The sequence below is a fragment of the Bos indicus x Bos taurus genome, chromosome 27 (assembly GCF_003369695.1).
Source record: "Bos indicus x Bos taurus breed Angus x Brahman F1 hybrid chromosome 27, Bos_hybrid_MaternalHap_v2.0, whole genome shotgun sequence".
Classification (NCBI taxonomy): Eukaryota; Metazoa; Chordata; class Mammalia; order Artiodactyla; family Bovidae; genus Bos; species Bos indicus x Bos taurus.
In genome coordinates this window covers 7,669,399-7,685,065 of record NC_040102.1, presented here as the reverse complement: position 1 = coordinate 7,685,065, position 15,667 = coordinate 7,669,399, and the positions used below count along the sequence as shown (strand labels likewise).

The 15,667-nt window shown below is 41.2% G+C and overlaps 1 protein-coding gene across 2 annotated transcripts in view; it reads left to right on the top strand.

The window, feature by feature from the left end:
* Positions 1–9,762, top strand: part of ASB5 (ankyrin repeat and SOCS box containing 5) — a 40,849-nt gene extending 31,087 nt beyond the window's left edge. For both annotated transcript variants that reach the window (XM_027530029.1, XM_027530030.1), the window contains exons 3-7: positions 2,668–2,775; positions 3,516–3,666; positions 3,838–3,972; positions 6,594–6,785; positions 7,826–9,762. In XM_027530029.1, coding sequence (XP_027385830.1) covers positions 2,668–2,775; positions 3,516–3,666; positions 3,838–3,972; positions 6,594–6,785; positions 7,826–7,953 — 714 coding nt within the window. In that variant the 3' untranslated portion in view covers positions 7,954–9,762. The remainder of the gene's footprint in view (positions 1–2,667; positions 2,776–3,515; positions 3,667–3,837; positions 3,973–6,593; positions 6,786–7,825) is intronic.
* The last annotated feature ends 5,905 nt before the right edge of the window (positions 9,763–15,667 follow it).

Below are 15,667 nucleotides of genomic sequence, written 5' to 3'. Positions count from 1 at the left end.
ATCTCCTTGCAGTCCAAGGGACTCTCAGGAATCTTCTCCAACACCACAGTTCAAAAGCATCAATTCTCCGGTGCTCAGCCTTCTTCACAGTCCAGCTCTCGCATCCATACATGACCACAGCAAAAACCAAAGCCTTGACTAGACGGACCTTTGTTGGCAAAGTAATGTCTGCTTTTGAATATGCTATCTAGGTTGGTCATAACTTTCCTTCCAAGGAGTAAGCGTCTTTTAATTTCATGGCTGCAGTCACCATCTGTAGTGATTTTGGAGCCCAGAAAAATAAAGTCTGACACTGTTTCCACTGTTTGCCCATCTATTTCCCATGAAGTGGTGGGACCGGATGCCATGATCTTCGTTTTCTGAATATTGAGCTTTAAGCCAACTTTTTCACTTTCCACTTTCACTTTCATCAAGAGGCTTTTTAGTTCGTCTTCACTTTCTGCCATAAGGGTGGTGTCATCTGCATATCTGAGGTTATTGATATTTCTCCCAGCAATCTTGATTCCAGCTTGTGTTTCTTCCAGTCCAGCGTTTCTCCTGATGTACTCTGCATATAAGTTAAATAAACAGGGTGACAATATACAGCCTTGACGTACTCTTTTTCCTATTTGGAATCAGTCTGTTGTTCCATGTCCAGTTCTAACTGTTGCTTCCTGACCTGCATACAAATTTCTCAAGAAGTAGATCAGGTGGTCTGGTATTCCCATCCCTTTCAGAATTTTCCACAGTTTATTGTGATCCACACAGTCAAAGGCTTTGGCATAGTCAATAAAGCAGAAATAGATGTTTTTCTGGAACTCTCTTGATTTTTCCATGATCCAGCAGATGTTGGAAATTTGATCTCTGGTTCCTCTGCCTTTTCTAAAACCAATATTGTTAGCCAAATCCATAGTTTCTCATTTATCTTTTGAAACATCTTTTAAAACATTTTGGTATAGTTTTATGCCTTAGTATTTCAAATTCTCACACAGTATATTTGTTCATTGATAGACATATTTCAGCACGAAGTAATTGGATATATGTATTATTCATCACACATTTTAAATATGCTTACATCGGTACAATGGTGTGCAGTTAATTGCAGGCTTAGTTCGGTCATAAAATATCCAAGAAAGGATAATCAGACCAGATGCTGTAACAGTGCTTTTTTACATTATGGTAATCTGTAGTATGTTATGGGGATTTGCCTATGAACGCCACAGAACAGTCATTTTTACACCTCTCTGATCATCAGACTCACTGGAGGAAAAAAAGGCACAGATTCCTTTTAAAGTATAAGGGACTCTGGCTTGGCCAATGGGATATGAATGCACACCCAGATCCGGAAGTCCTTGCCTTGGTGCTTCTCAGAATCAGGGAGACAGGAGTTTTCTCAGATGACTATGAGGGGAGAAAGGGTTGTGTCACTCACTTGAAGTAACACTGCCCTGGGCTCCGGTCACCTGGACTCCTGGCTGGCACTTGAAGTGAACCACAGCATGTCAGAGATTCCCTTTACTCACCTGTGAACTGAGGTTGCAGAACAAGACACTCCTTAGGGCCTTCCAGTTCTGGGATATGTGATTTGGTCATTACTTGATGAAATATACAATAAAAACTGCAAAACCATCACTAACTGCTGAAGGGCAACCCCTCTGAAAGGGTCACACAGTTCTTGGAGAGGAGGAGTCTTAGGAGATTTGTAAGCGCATGTCCACAGACAGGCCAGCTGAGAGGGTCAGAGGCTGTGTCCGGAGCCCTTGTGAGACGGAACCTGGACCTTTCAGAGGCTTCTGTCATCAGTCACCCTCATGGGCAGTGGCTGGGAATCAGCTCTCCAGGTCTGGATGCAGACCAGCCAATCTGAAACCTCTGACAGGGTGATTCAAGGGATCTTAAAAAATTGACACTCGTTAGTAGCAAAGATTTGGGGTGATATTTATTTTCTTGCCTTCATTTCAAGATTCTTCGTGTCCTTCCTGGTGTTGTTATAGATCATGGTAACCTATAAGGTGCTATGGGGCTTTGACCACGAAAATCTTCCTGTGACGATGGTAGTATGACTGTCGATAGAGTGAATTATCAAATATAGCAGGAAGGCAAGGAACCTTTTTTTCCCTAGCAATAGTTAAATATTTTAGCTGATATCATTATAGTCTATTTGGAATAAAAATATTTAGATTTTACTTAATTTTGATTGAATAATAAAATAAGACATTTTCTGTATGCTGGGCATTTTAATCATTATTGTTTTGCATGTATCATCTCATTTAATTGTACCAATATATTTAGAGGTTAGAGTAGCAATCCAAATTTAAAAAGATACTGCATTATGGCGCTTCAAACTCACATCTAACTGACTCTGTATTGAGACTTGTTAACCACCAGCATATAATCTAGTTGATGGGGCTCAGAGCGGGCTGCCCTAAATATGTCAAGGTGGCTCAGAATCTGTTGGACAAACCACTTAAGGCTGTGTGGGATGCAATATGATGGTTACAACAGTTTGATTCAGGGGATCTGACAGCTGCGTGAATCTGGGCATTTGAACTGGTCATGCCTGCTAAACTGAAACCCAATTTTCCTGAGATGTTCTGGTCTTTGCTATCACCTTCTAATGACAATTCACACAGGGCATTTTTATCTGACTTTCTGCTCACGTTTCAAAATTACTGATGTCATATTTAGGGTTATAATGTCAACGCAGTGACCATAGACCATGTCACGCCGTTACACGAGGCCTGCCTTGGAGATCACGTGGCCTGTGCCAGGACGCTTCTGCAAGCCGGAGCCAACGTAAGTGCCCCGAAAAGCATTCCCCGTCCCACATGGGCTGACTGAGAGAAGCAGGCAAAGTCCTCATTTTGCTTCTCTTGCCTTCTTGCTTTCCTTCTTAGTAGTTTTCAAAAATGGAACAAAAAGAGAGCTCTCAAATTGCCCGCTAGCACTCCAAGCACGATTTCCAATCTTTGTAAAAGATGGGTAGCACGCTGCAGGGTATGGAGTATCCCTTAGGCTATTTCCTGCTTTTGCAATTCCAAATAACAATAGATGAACATCTTTAAGCTATAATGTGTGCTCATCTTTTGAACTTTTTTTTTTAGATAAATTCTCAGAAATAAGATTTCCAATTTCAGCTGCCAGCCAGCAAAGTGGCTTCATCACTATTACATTTGTACATTTTTTCCCTAACTATAAAGTACCTAATTATTTAACTCATTTCTGTGTATTTAATTCTAGAGTATTTTTTTTTCTCAGAATTCCACTAGTTGCATGCCCACTCCTGTGGATTATCCACCACATCATGTTTCTATTTATCCCTTAGCATTTTCAAGCTCTGCTTACGGATGTGTGTGTGAGCTTAAATAGCTCACGTTTGCTGCACACACCTTCTCAGTTAATATGTTTGCTGTCACGTTTGCTGCACACACCTTCTCAGTTAATATCTGTTTCTACGCACATACCTGTTTTAAATGCCTGACAGGAATGGCGAGTGGTTCTGTGACTCTCATTCTCAGAGCTCTGGTTTGGTTTAGGTAAACGCGATCACCATAGATGGCGTGACCCCCTTATTCAACGCGTGCTCACAGGGCAGCACCAGCTGCACAGAGCTGCTCCTGGAATACGGCGCCAAACCCCAGCTGGAGTCCTGCCTTCCTTCCCCTACGCACGAGGCAGCCAGCAAAGGTGACTGTGACTGGGTGAAGGGACAAGGGGAGAAAGCTCCTTCAGCCACAGGCATAGTGAATGAGGCTGCAGGGAGAAGCCTGGGGCGGGGCGGGGGTGGGCAGCTGTGTGTTGGAGATGGGGGGACAGGTCTTCAGGAGACGCAAACTCACCTGTACTTTGTGTTGGCAGGTCACCACGAATGTCTGGAAATCCTGATATCCTGGGGTGTAGATGTTGACCAAGACATTCCTCATCTGGGAACCCCTCTGTATGTAGCTTGCATGTCCCAGCAGTTCCATTGTGTCCGGAAGCTTCTTTACGCTGGTAATTTTCTATATCCCATCTTCCATTCTGTCTGTACACACAAGCAGTTCTTCAGCTTCGTATTGACTTCTCTAAATAAGCTTCTTTAAAAATTACACCTTATGGATAAAAATGTTCTTATTCTAAGCATCCTCACCTATAACTCTAAAATCCATAGAAGGAAGCACATTTGTGGTAACTCCACTTGACCTCAAAACTCCAAAAGTCCTACCTATAAAAGGTCATAAAATTAAAATCCTCAAGGTTGGATATAATGGTGCCAAATAGCTCTATCTTTGTGAGCAAACCTATCAAAAGAAATGTTAGGGATTATAACTGCTTCTCTGAAGAAGGAAATGGCAACCTACTCCAGTAAAAATACTCCGGAAAAATTCCATGGACTGAGGAGCCTGGTAGGCCACAGTTCACGGGGTCGCAAAGCATCGGACACAACTGAGCGAATTCACTTCACTTCACTTATAACTGCTTAGGTAACCTTGTCTTTCAAGACTTTGCCCCGCTTTGTAATTTACCCAAAAAGATTTAATACCCTTTCACTTTATTGAAACAAGCCATTTCCTTAACGTTCAGCTTCAGCCCTAAGAAACTATTCATAATCTTCTGAGAACATGTGGTATTTTCCACTCTAGGACTGCGAGCCCTTTTAAGATATGAATTATATCTTTTTTTCCATCAACTCTTCCCTCTAGCCCAATGCCTCTCATGTGGCAGGTGCTCAAAATATACATAAAATGACTAAATGGATTTCTATGGTTTTTATTGTTTATGATACTCATTCAGACTCTGATATATGAAAGTGAAAGTATTAATCACTCAGTCCAACTTTTTGCGACCCCATGGACTGTAGCCCTCCAGACTCCTCTGCCCATGGGATTTTCCAGGCAAGAATACTGGAGTGGGTTGCCATTCCCTTCTCCAGGGGATCTTCCCGACTCAGGGATGGAACTTGGGTCTCGCACATTGCAGGCAGATTCTTTACCATCTGAGCCACCAGGGAAGTCACATATATTTTTAGTAATCCTATTATGTGTTACGGAGGAGCCTGGAAGGCTGCAGTCCATGGGGTCGCTGAGGGTCGGACACGACTGAGCGACTTCACTTTCACTTTTCACTTCACTTTCACTTTTCACTTTCATGCATTGGAGAAGGAAATGGCAACCCACTCCAGTGTTCTTGCCTGGAGAATCCCAGGGATGGGGGAGCCTGGTGGGCTGCCATCTATGGGGTCGCACAGAGTCGGACACGACTGAAGCAACTTAGCAGCAGCAGCAGCACTTCATCTTGGCTAAATTATAGACTTCTTCAAGCAGTGTCTGTATCCATATTTCTTTCTCTTTATACCTAGTAAGAGTCTTAAATGTGAGTTCTGCTAATAATGGCTGGCAGATAGTTATTTTCTGGCTATGGTCACCCATAAATTTGTATAACCAGAAGAGTTTATTCTTTACAACCTGCTTTATTTTGCTTGCAATATTATTCTCTTCCCGATATTTTATATTGGGTTAAAAAAAAAAACAAAACAAAAAAACTGAAGCAGTATTGTTAGTAATTGTGGATTGGTTGTTATTTTCAGGCTCTGATCGCCCATAAAATTGGTATAACCGATGAAATGTATGCTTCCCCTGTGGAGATTTTGTTATGAAATATATTTTTTCACTAAATCTTTTACATTTGATTTAAAAATATTGAAAACAAATACATTTACTGAAACTTGAGAGTATCAGGAGGGCCATAGAGGGACTCATGAAATGTGTTGCTTCTTATAAACATCATCAGTTTTATTGATGGTGTCAGAAAGCAGAGCTGAGAAGGACTTAATGGATTTTTATTAACAGGCCTGTCTTGGTGGTGTAACTTTTTATGCATTGGAAAATGGGATCATTATTCTTTACAGTATTAAACAGCACATATTCACTGCACGTGTGTCAAATGACCACCATGTGCCAGGGCTTTGCACCAAGATAAAATAACTGTGTAATAGGTAATTTAACATGTAAGGATATTTTAATACAAGCATTTTAAAAACGTACTTTGCATGCAGAAATATAATGTGCTTTTCTACTTAAAAGGCTCAGTGCCTTTACATATATACTGAATTAAACTACCTGAGTGAGAGGGGGATGAATTTGTGTACATTTTACCCAAAGAGCTCACGTATCTATAGTCATAAGTTTTCTGAGAAACCAAAGAGTTCTATTGCCCTAAAATAAATGAAAAGAATAAGAACAATAAGCTCTTGAATAATCCTAAGAATGATCCATTGTGAGGAAAATGGATATGTCAACCTAATTGTGCACTATAAATACTAGTTAATATGATTACTTTGGGAATCGTTTAAATTTTTTTTTTAAATAATTTATTATGAAATTTTTCAAGCATAGAGAACAATATTAGAGGACTTAACAAAAGTGTGAACTCTCCATCCAGGTGTATTGCATTTTAAGATTCAATACATGTATGTATGAAGCATATTTATGAAATCTGCATTGTGCATATATATTGCATACAAAGAAGTAGCTCATTACAGAGAATTGAGGTCCTCTTTGTGGCTGACACACTGGCCTCCCCTTGCTGAGGTAGGTGATTCGTCTCACAAACCATCACTCCTCATTTCCATGTAGGTGCTGATGTACAAAAAGGCAAATATTGGGATACTCCATTACACGCTGCTGCTCAACAGTCCTGTACAGAAATTGTAAACTTACTGCTAGAATTTGGAGCGGATATCAACGCCAAAAACACAGATCTTCTGCGACCTGTCGATGTAGCGACTTCTAATAGTCTGGTGGAAAGATTATTGCTTCAACATGAAGGTAAGAAGAATCTACGAGGGCATTAAAAACATTTTGAAGGGCTTGAGATAGATGAAATTAGAAGACTTTTTGTTGGCATGTAAAATAACAATGACATAGCATTTGGAATCTTTTTTGAAGGAAGATAACTTTTTAACTTGGGTTGCATCCATAAAGAAGGTATCATGAGGATTTTGATTTTCTTTGTTCTCATCTTACCTAAATTCTGTATTCCTTCAGTTTAAGTTAAATATATTATTTTTGACAGTAAACAATATGTTGATTCTGTTTAAATATATATTTATTAATATATATCTTGAAATATGCCCCATTTTATAAGGATGTGCATCATCAATAGTGTGTTATAGAAACATAATCATGAAGTATTTTTATTCTAAAACAGAAATTCTAAAGCCTGGTCTAGACACTAGAGAAAAATTTGCTTTGGCTTAAATAGTTAATCTAATTTGAGGAAAAAAAGTTTTTTTAATTCCCCTTTTAGTGCATAACACTTCTTGGAGCTTTTGATTTATATGTCCTTCATAAAGCAGGAGATTTATATCTCCTTCAAAAAGCAAAAAGCCTTGTTTTTGAGGCTTTATAAACAACAATAATTTCATAAACCCGAAGAGTAAAATATTTTAAAGAACATGCATGGATTATATCTCAATTATAATAAAGTCTTACAAATAAAAGCAATACACATATGCTTATATAAATATCCCTAGGTTAATGGGTTTCCCAGGTGGTGTAGTGGTAAAGTGTACACTTACATTGCCGGGTTCGGTCCCTGGGTTGTGAAGATCCCCTGGAGGAGGAAATGGCAACCCACTCCAGTGTTCTTGCCTGGAAATTCCATGGACAGAGGAACTTGGTGAGCCACAGTCCATGGGGTGGCAAAGAGTCAGACAAAACTGAGCATGTACAAACGCACAATGGTTATACTGCCCTAATTTATTGCAAAGCACTGTCTTTTTTTTTGTGGTTTGATTTCATGTGTCTTACAACACAGAAAAATCCATTTTGATTTTAATAAACAAATACTTTCACGTTTCTTACAGCCACCCCAAGCTCTCTATGCCAGCTCTGCAGACTCTGTATCAGAAACTACATCGGTAGACCAAGATTACACCTTATCCCACAGCTCCAGCTGCCAACGTTATTGCAGAACTTCTTACAGTATCGATAAGGGAGTAAAATAATTCTAAATGTCTGAAAATCATAAATTTCTATTTCATCTGCATAGTGTATATTTCATATTAAAACATGCTAAAGAGATGGTAGAGATATGAGAATACCCGGGAAGTTAGTGAAATAGCAATTTTAGTTAAAGTGTACTAGTGCATAGTATGTTTCATGCATTTTTACTGTTTTTGGACTATAATATGTTTAAAGTATCTATATGAACCCTTACTAAAAGTATTCATATATTTTTGAAGGTCTAGATTCTTCGACGAATGTTTATGCTTCTGTTTTGGCCTCTGTAATTGATTATTTCTATATTGTTGACATTAATACAAAATATGAGTATGGTTTAGAAAAGAGCAGCTCATATATTTTTTGAAATAAAGATGACTGTCATTCAGGAAACCCACTATGTTAAATGTTTACTTATCATTATAATGATCAATTCAGTAAAGAGAAGACGAATCGCCCCTTTCCTGCAAAGGTCCCAGTGGTCACTTCACTGCCTTAGGTAAACCTGTTTCAGAAACTGGCAGGACTAGAATGATCACTACAGCTCTCTCACCCTAAGAAGTCTGGAACATTACACACCTGCTCAGTGTATTTGAAGACCCTTTCCTACTCATGAGTGGTCTCTCAGGGTCTCTCTTCTGTGCTTTTATACATATCATCCCAGCCTCCTCCATTCAGAGGCTGTCAGGAGCTGGTGAGACTTGGACCAGGAAAATGAACTTCACATCTAGTTGATAAAGAGGCCCTGGCTCACACTCTAGGGATCAGGGGGGCCCAAGGCTGTAGAAGGTGGAAGATAAAAAATGCCTTAAAATGTGGGGTTTTCAAAGAAAAGGAAAAAGGGTATTACTTAGCAAACACAGAAACCTTAGGAAATGTCCCCCATCTGTGGACCTTCACTGTGGTGTTTCTAATTCTTGCACAAAACAAGGGTTCAGCATAGACGATACTATAAAGGGATGCTGTACATAAGAAGGTTTCCTCTGTGGGGTTTATTCTCTTCTGCTTAATGTATTTGAGTGCAATATAAAAAGTAATTCAAAAATAAAATTAAACATTAAAAAAACTCTCTGTGCCTACTTTGTAGTTTAAACTATTTGAATTTATAAGATAATAAGATACTTATAACACTGTGTAAAGTAGAAGAAAATACTTGGATGAGTCCTATAAATTTATCAAATTTTGATAAAACATTTTGATAATCCGGGGCCTATTTTCCTTTTTACTTAATTCTTGACTGACTGCCAGAGACCTGTGGGAAATAAACTATTGTTGTATATAAACCCAAAGTTATTAAGACTACATTTTTAAAGAATCATTCTAGATTTTCAAAAGTCAAAATATGGTTGTGGCATTTTTTTTTAAATGTCTTCTATGTGGCTAGAGACTTTTAAATTAGTCTGTTTTACAAAATATCTCAGTTTAATAAATTCGTAATATCCTCAGAATAATATGCATTTAACCTTTTTTTTAATTATAGAGTAACCCTATTAAACATAATCACATATTAAAATTGCTTTTCAGTAAAACAGTGTCTACTAGTATTTTTCCTGAGCAAGAAGTCATCTTAGGGTACAAGGCATCCCTCTTAATTGGTCTTATGTCAGTAAGAGAAGCAAATATCAAATATTAAAATAAAAATTGACACTTGGAAAGTTTTAGAGTGCTGGTACCTTGTATATTAGCTTGAGTATGATTATCATATCAAAGAAATGTTCTAATTTAAACACATCATATGTATGTTACTATATTAAAGTGTGATGGTTATCCCTGGAATAAACCAGTTTTTTTCCTGTTCTAATTAGTATTTGATTTTCTAATGGAAGGTAATGGAGAATATGATTCAATTGTCCTAGTCTTATTTACTACTGGTTTTCAAATCACTGTATCAGGAGCAGTTAGAGTGACATGATGCCGACTGACACTGTGAAGTTCCTCTAATCAGAATCTTTTTACAAACATGTGTAAAGGTCCAAGGACAAAATTCTACAAAGGCAAAATAAAAAAATACTACAGATAGCCTATACCATACCTACTATGGGGTTGCCTCCTGATCAACCCATCATAAGGTGAAAACATCATATGTTAAAGATGCATTTAATACACCTCCCCATGAAACATCAGAGCTCAGCCTGGCCCACCTTAAATGTGCTCAGATCATGTGCATTAGCCTACAGTTGGGCACAATCATCTAACACAAAACCTAGTTTATCATAAAGCATTGACTCTCCCATGCAGTTGACTGAATATTGTACTGACAGTGAAAAGCAGGCCGTTGTCTGGGTCTAGAATAGTTATACATGTATCAGTTGCTCTGCTCGGTGGTCAGGGGACTGCCTGGGAGCGGCAGGTCCTGCCCAGCATAAAGAAATCTGGTGGGACAGTCTACCACTGGTCTGGGACAAAGACCCAAATGCAACCCTTGAAGTACGATTTCTACCGAAGGCATATGGTTTTCAAACCATCCTGAAGTCAAAAAACCAGTAGATCGGGGACCATGTGTATTTGATATGAGATTAAAGAAATATGATGAAATAAATGCTGGAATAAAGCACTGCTGAACACACTTATTTTTGTAGGAAAAAAAGTATTTACTTTCCATTGTTGTTGTAACCACAGAGTACAGATGTTCAGAAATCAGTAAATAGAAGCACAGCATGAAAGGATGGCCTCTTCTGAAAAGGTCTAAGAGTATCCGCTGTGTTTCCTTAGCCCTGAACCCAGGAGGGTGGTTCTCCATTCACTACCAACAATTTAAACAAATGATCTGCTCCCTTGGGTTATTCCCACCTTTTTACTCTAATTTCTCCACTTTCTTATTTATAATTGGTTTAAGGCTTGCACTCTCTCCTAAAAGCCTTAACAATCATTCTCAGTCTTTTTTGGGAGCAAATTTTGTTCAGAAAATTCAGGCCTTGTTACCTCTCCATCTGCTCTAGGGTTTCAACAAAAAAAAGGGTGCCCTTCAGGGAATATAAATGACCTAAATATATAAAATGAAACATCCACTGGAATTGCTATGGCAAATGGAAACATTCATTCTGTGTCGTACAAAAGCAGCTGATTAGGTCTGCCTGCTAGAAACAGGAGAGTTAGTGTTTCTGAGTCTCAACACAAACGAATCATGCCAGTGATTCACCCCTCAGACCATGAAGGTTCCCAAAGGCTCGAGGAGAGAAAGGCTGTGTTTCTCGGGGGCACAGTCCTCGGTAACAACCAGGAGAGGATTTGCTGGATGCAGGGTGGGAGACACAACGAGTCAGGACATTCGCTGTCAGGACAGCTCCATCACAAGATGATCCCTTGTCAAAATCATGCCTTGTCAGGGTGAGGCACGCAGGCAGATAATCTATGAAATGTACAGAAGGAGGAATAGGGTTTCTTCCCCAGTGGGGAACTGAGGCTGGGCTGGAGGATAGGGCAACGTGGTGCCAGCATCCTGCACTAGACCAAGGAATAAAGGCATGCAGAAAACCCTGTTTCTGATCCTCCTTCACCCAGAGATGAGACAGAACTAACACCCTACATCTGGGTTTTTAAAGAGTTTGGGTTTTTTTTTCTTTGGCAGGGGAGAATGGTGACTCCATCTCTCCGTATCATTCATTCTTGTGGCCAATGCAGGATTCTTAGCTTGTCCCTTCCTCAAAAAGGACAAGCTAGCATTTGGGACTTGACACCATCACTCAGACCCTGGACTTCAGGGAACCCAGGACTATCGAGAGTGAAGGCAGTTCCGTCTGGGGCCAGGATTCAGTCTTCCAATAGCTGCCCCTCTTATTGCCAACTCCCCTCCCCATTAAAAGGAGGAGGGGTTCCGTTATCACTGGTCCCCCGTCCCCCGGAGCAGTGACTGACCCACAGAGCATGAGGGTGGGCCTCAGCTCTGAATCGGTCCTGTCTGGACCTAGCACTGCCCAGAGGGTAAGTTAAACACAAACACACACGGTTCTACACTTCCCAAGGACAAATATTAATTCTCAAGGACAAGACCATTCAAACACATAAGGAGGAACAGAAGTATTTTCCCAACTAGCTCATAATTTTTGAGGCCTCCCTCTCAAAGTGAAGTGAGCATTTTACATTTTTATGTTTCAAATTATTATGCAGATCCATATCCATTTTGTACAGGAAGGCATGAAATGACTTTGAAAGCAAGAACTCAATTTAATGGTGTCAGTCTGGGGGAAGGGAAGCAGTAATTTTGGACTCTGTTACAGTGTCCTTAAAAAAACAAACAAACAAACAAACAAAAAACCTGAAGGTATTAAAAGGAACCTCATGAACTTTCTTCTTGAGTTATGCATAGGAGGAAAAGTACATGGTCAACCCAGCCACATATGCCAGCTTTAGGAACATTGGGTTCGACTCTGTTCCACGGTTCCACACTCAGAGCATCCCATGCTTGGCTTAATGGTCATCTTGAAAGCTTAATTTTCAACAGTGGGCCCCACAGTTTTATTCCGATTCTGTTCCGATTCTGCTGTGACACTATAAATACTCCAGTGACTAACATCCATGTGGAGAGACGTTTTCATCTTTGGGTGGTGTGGCAGTCCGAGCATGGATTGGAAAGGAATTTTTAGACACAGATTGTTGCAGAAAGGAGTGGGTTTGAGAACCAAAGAGCGGAGATAATGTGGGTGCTATGAGCACAGCTGGCTGACCTCCTGGTTGATGCTTTTCATAGGTTAGTAGCCAATTTTTATAGCCTCAAGACAGAAAATTCCTGCTGGAAGGGTGGAATTAGGTGACTGGTTAGGGGGCCATGGTGGGTGTTTTTTACCTAATTTGAGGTCAAGAATCTGGCCGTAAGGATCAAGGGGCTTGGCAGCAGTTCCAATGGGGCTCAGTCAGTTTCAGGGGTGACCTTGGCTCTGGGCTCCATGTCTGAGGCCTTGCTGCAATGCCTCACACCTGTGACCTGGGGATAGGACTCCACAGGTAAGCCACGTGGAACTTTCTCAGGTAATTCTTGTCCCATTAAAAGAACTAGAGGGATAACCTGAGGTGCTTTATCAAATGTCACTTCAATATGGACACAGTCCAGGTTGGAGGGCACTGGAAGAGAATCAAGAGATCCTTCTGTATGACTCAGGAAACGGACACTTCCCCTCCCTGTTGGGCAGAAGCAGACGGGGTGGGGTGGGGGTCTGGTTACACCCAGTATAGCACAGATGCCCCTGGCTGAGCAGAACACAGTCGGCTCCCACTGTCTGCACTCCGTCACATTCACAGTGGAAGAGAGGTGTGGCGTAGAGAAATCAAAGCTGAGACCACAGCTTGAAAATCCCCCCAGACCAAATTCCCACTGCACTTAAACCTAAGCTGTCCCGATGTCCCCAGATGCTGATTCCAACCTTAAATAAAACTTTAAGCCTTCTTCCTATCAATGAGACCTTACAGTTTCCTAGCTAGTGGGCTACAATCAAGGAAAAGGAGTGTAAGTTCCCAGTAACCAGTACTTTGGCCACCTCATGCGAAGAGTTGACTCACTGGAAAAAACTCTGATGCTGGGAGGGATTGGGGGTAGGAGGAGACGGGGATGACAGAGGATGTGATGGCTGGATGGCATCACCGACTTGAGTATGAGTGAACTCCGGGAGTTGGTGATGGACAGGGAGGCCTGGCGTGCTGCGATTTATGGGGTCGCAAAGAGTCGGACACGACTGAGCGACTGAACTGAACTGAACTGAACCAGTCACAATGGAAAACAGTGCACAGTCATCCCTTAAAGGCTTGAGGATGCCAAAATCCCAGGATGCTCAAGGTCCTTATTAAAAATGGTGTGGAATTTGCTTATAACCTATGCACACCCTGCTGTATACATTAACTCATCTCTAGATTACTTATAATACCTAATACAATGCAAATGCTGTGTAAATAGTTGCTGGCAGGAGGAAAATTCAAGTTTTGCCTTTCCAAACTTTCTGGAATTGTGTTTTCTAACATTTTTCTATCTGAGCCAGGTTAAATCCACAGTTATGGAAGCCATGGGTCCGAGGGCTGACTGTACTGACACAAACATACTTTATAAACTGCACTATAATTGCTGAAATTCAGCTTCTAAGCTCCTTCTGCTGCAACTCTCCCTGTCTGTCAAGTTTGCTTCTCGATCAAGAAAATACTCATATCAAGTAAGCTCTCTGAATTTTCTTTTGACATATGAGAGGTCCACAACAATTATTGACTTGGATAGCTGTTGGGCTCACGTGGGAAGTTGGCTGGGACTTAGAGGATGACTCCAGGTTTCTGAACTTCATCAGGAGGTAACTTCAGTCACAGGTGCTCTTCTGTTTGAGGGCTCTTTACTGGAATAAACTGCCACAGTCCCTAGCAACTGTTATCCTGCTATTGATCTGATACTTTCTCTCCTCTGTAACAATCTGCAAGAACCACAAAAAGCAGCGTGCTTTCTTCGAGCAGGAGCAGTAGGGCAAGTTCATCATCCTGCTTTAGGTCAAATCAATTTTCTGGCTCTCTGCCACAAGATCAGCAGAAGTTTTTGAGTATCTTTATTTTTGAGTATCCACTTTATTCATGATACCATGGATCTGATGAATAGGAGTAGCAGGTTCTTCAGCTGCCTTAGTGAGATGTAGATGAGCCAGTCGTAGAGGGAGCCCACACTCCAGGCATCATTCATCAGGGAAACAGCAGTAACTTCATGAATTCAACAATAATTTAACTTCAGGAAATGGTTAAATGGATACTGAAGAGCTACACAATTAAAATGAGATGATTAAATTAACAGAGATAGACCTCGAGTTGTTGTTGTTTAGTTACTCATCATAGCATGACTCTTCGGACTCCATGGACTGCAGCACGCCAGGCTTTCCTGTCCTGCACTGCCTCCCAGAGTGTGTTCAAACTCATGTGCATTGAGTCGGTGATGCCACCCAACCATCTCATCCTCTGTTGTCACCAGACCTGTATGCTAGAGGGAGTGCAAAGGGAAGGGGCAGGAGTTCTGAGTGGAGAAGGAAATGGCAGCCCACTCCAGTACTCTTGCCTGGAGAATCCTGTGGACGGAAGAGCCTGGTGGGCTGCTGTCCATAGGGTCGCACAGAGTCGGACACGACTGAAGCGACTTAGCAGCAGCAGCAGCAGCAGCAGGAGTTCTGAGAGCCTTGAACTTCGAGGGAAGGCCCTACAGACTGACTCTTAGAAGGGGCAGAGAACACAGCGGGTGCTGATTCTTGAGGAACTTAGAGCAGGGATCTGAGAGTTGAATCTGGGGCTCAGACTTCTGAGTGCCACCACTTCTCAGTGGTTGCTGAAACCTGTAAGAGAGTACGATGAAACTTGCTCCAGGAGTGGGAACAAAAACTGGAAACTGGCACCAGCTGGCACTGCCAGGTGAAGCTTTGTTGCCTTGGTGACCTTCGTCCAAACAGCCCTTCTCCCTTCCTCTGGCCTCCAGGTCTCTCTCTCTCTCTAGTTCCCCCTAGTGGCAGAATTTAATACAGCTCGGCAAAGGAAACACCACATTCAGTTCAGTTGTCACTCAGTCGTCTCAGACTCTTTGCGACCCCATGGACTACAGCATGGAGAAGGCAATGGCACCCTACTCCAGTACTCTTGCCTGGAAAATCCCATGGACGGAGGAATCTGGTAGGCTGCAGTCCGTGAGGTCGCTAAGAGTCGGACACGACTGAGCAACTTCACTTTGACTTTTCACATTCATGCATTGGAGAAGGAAATGACAA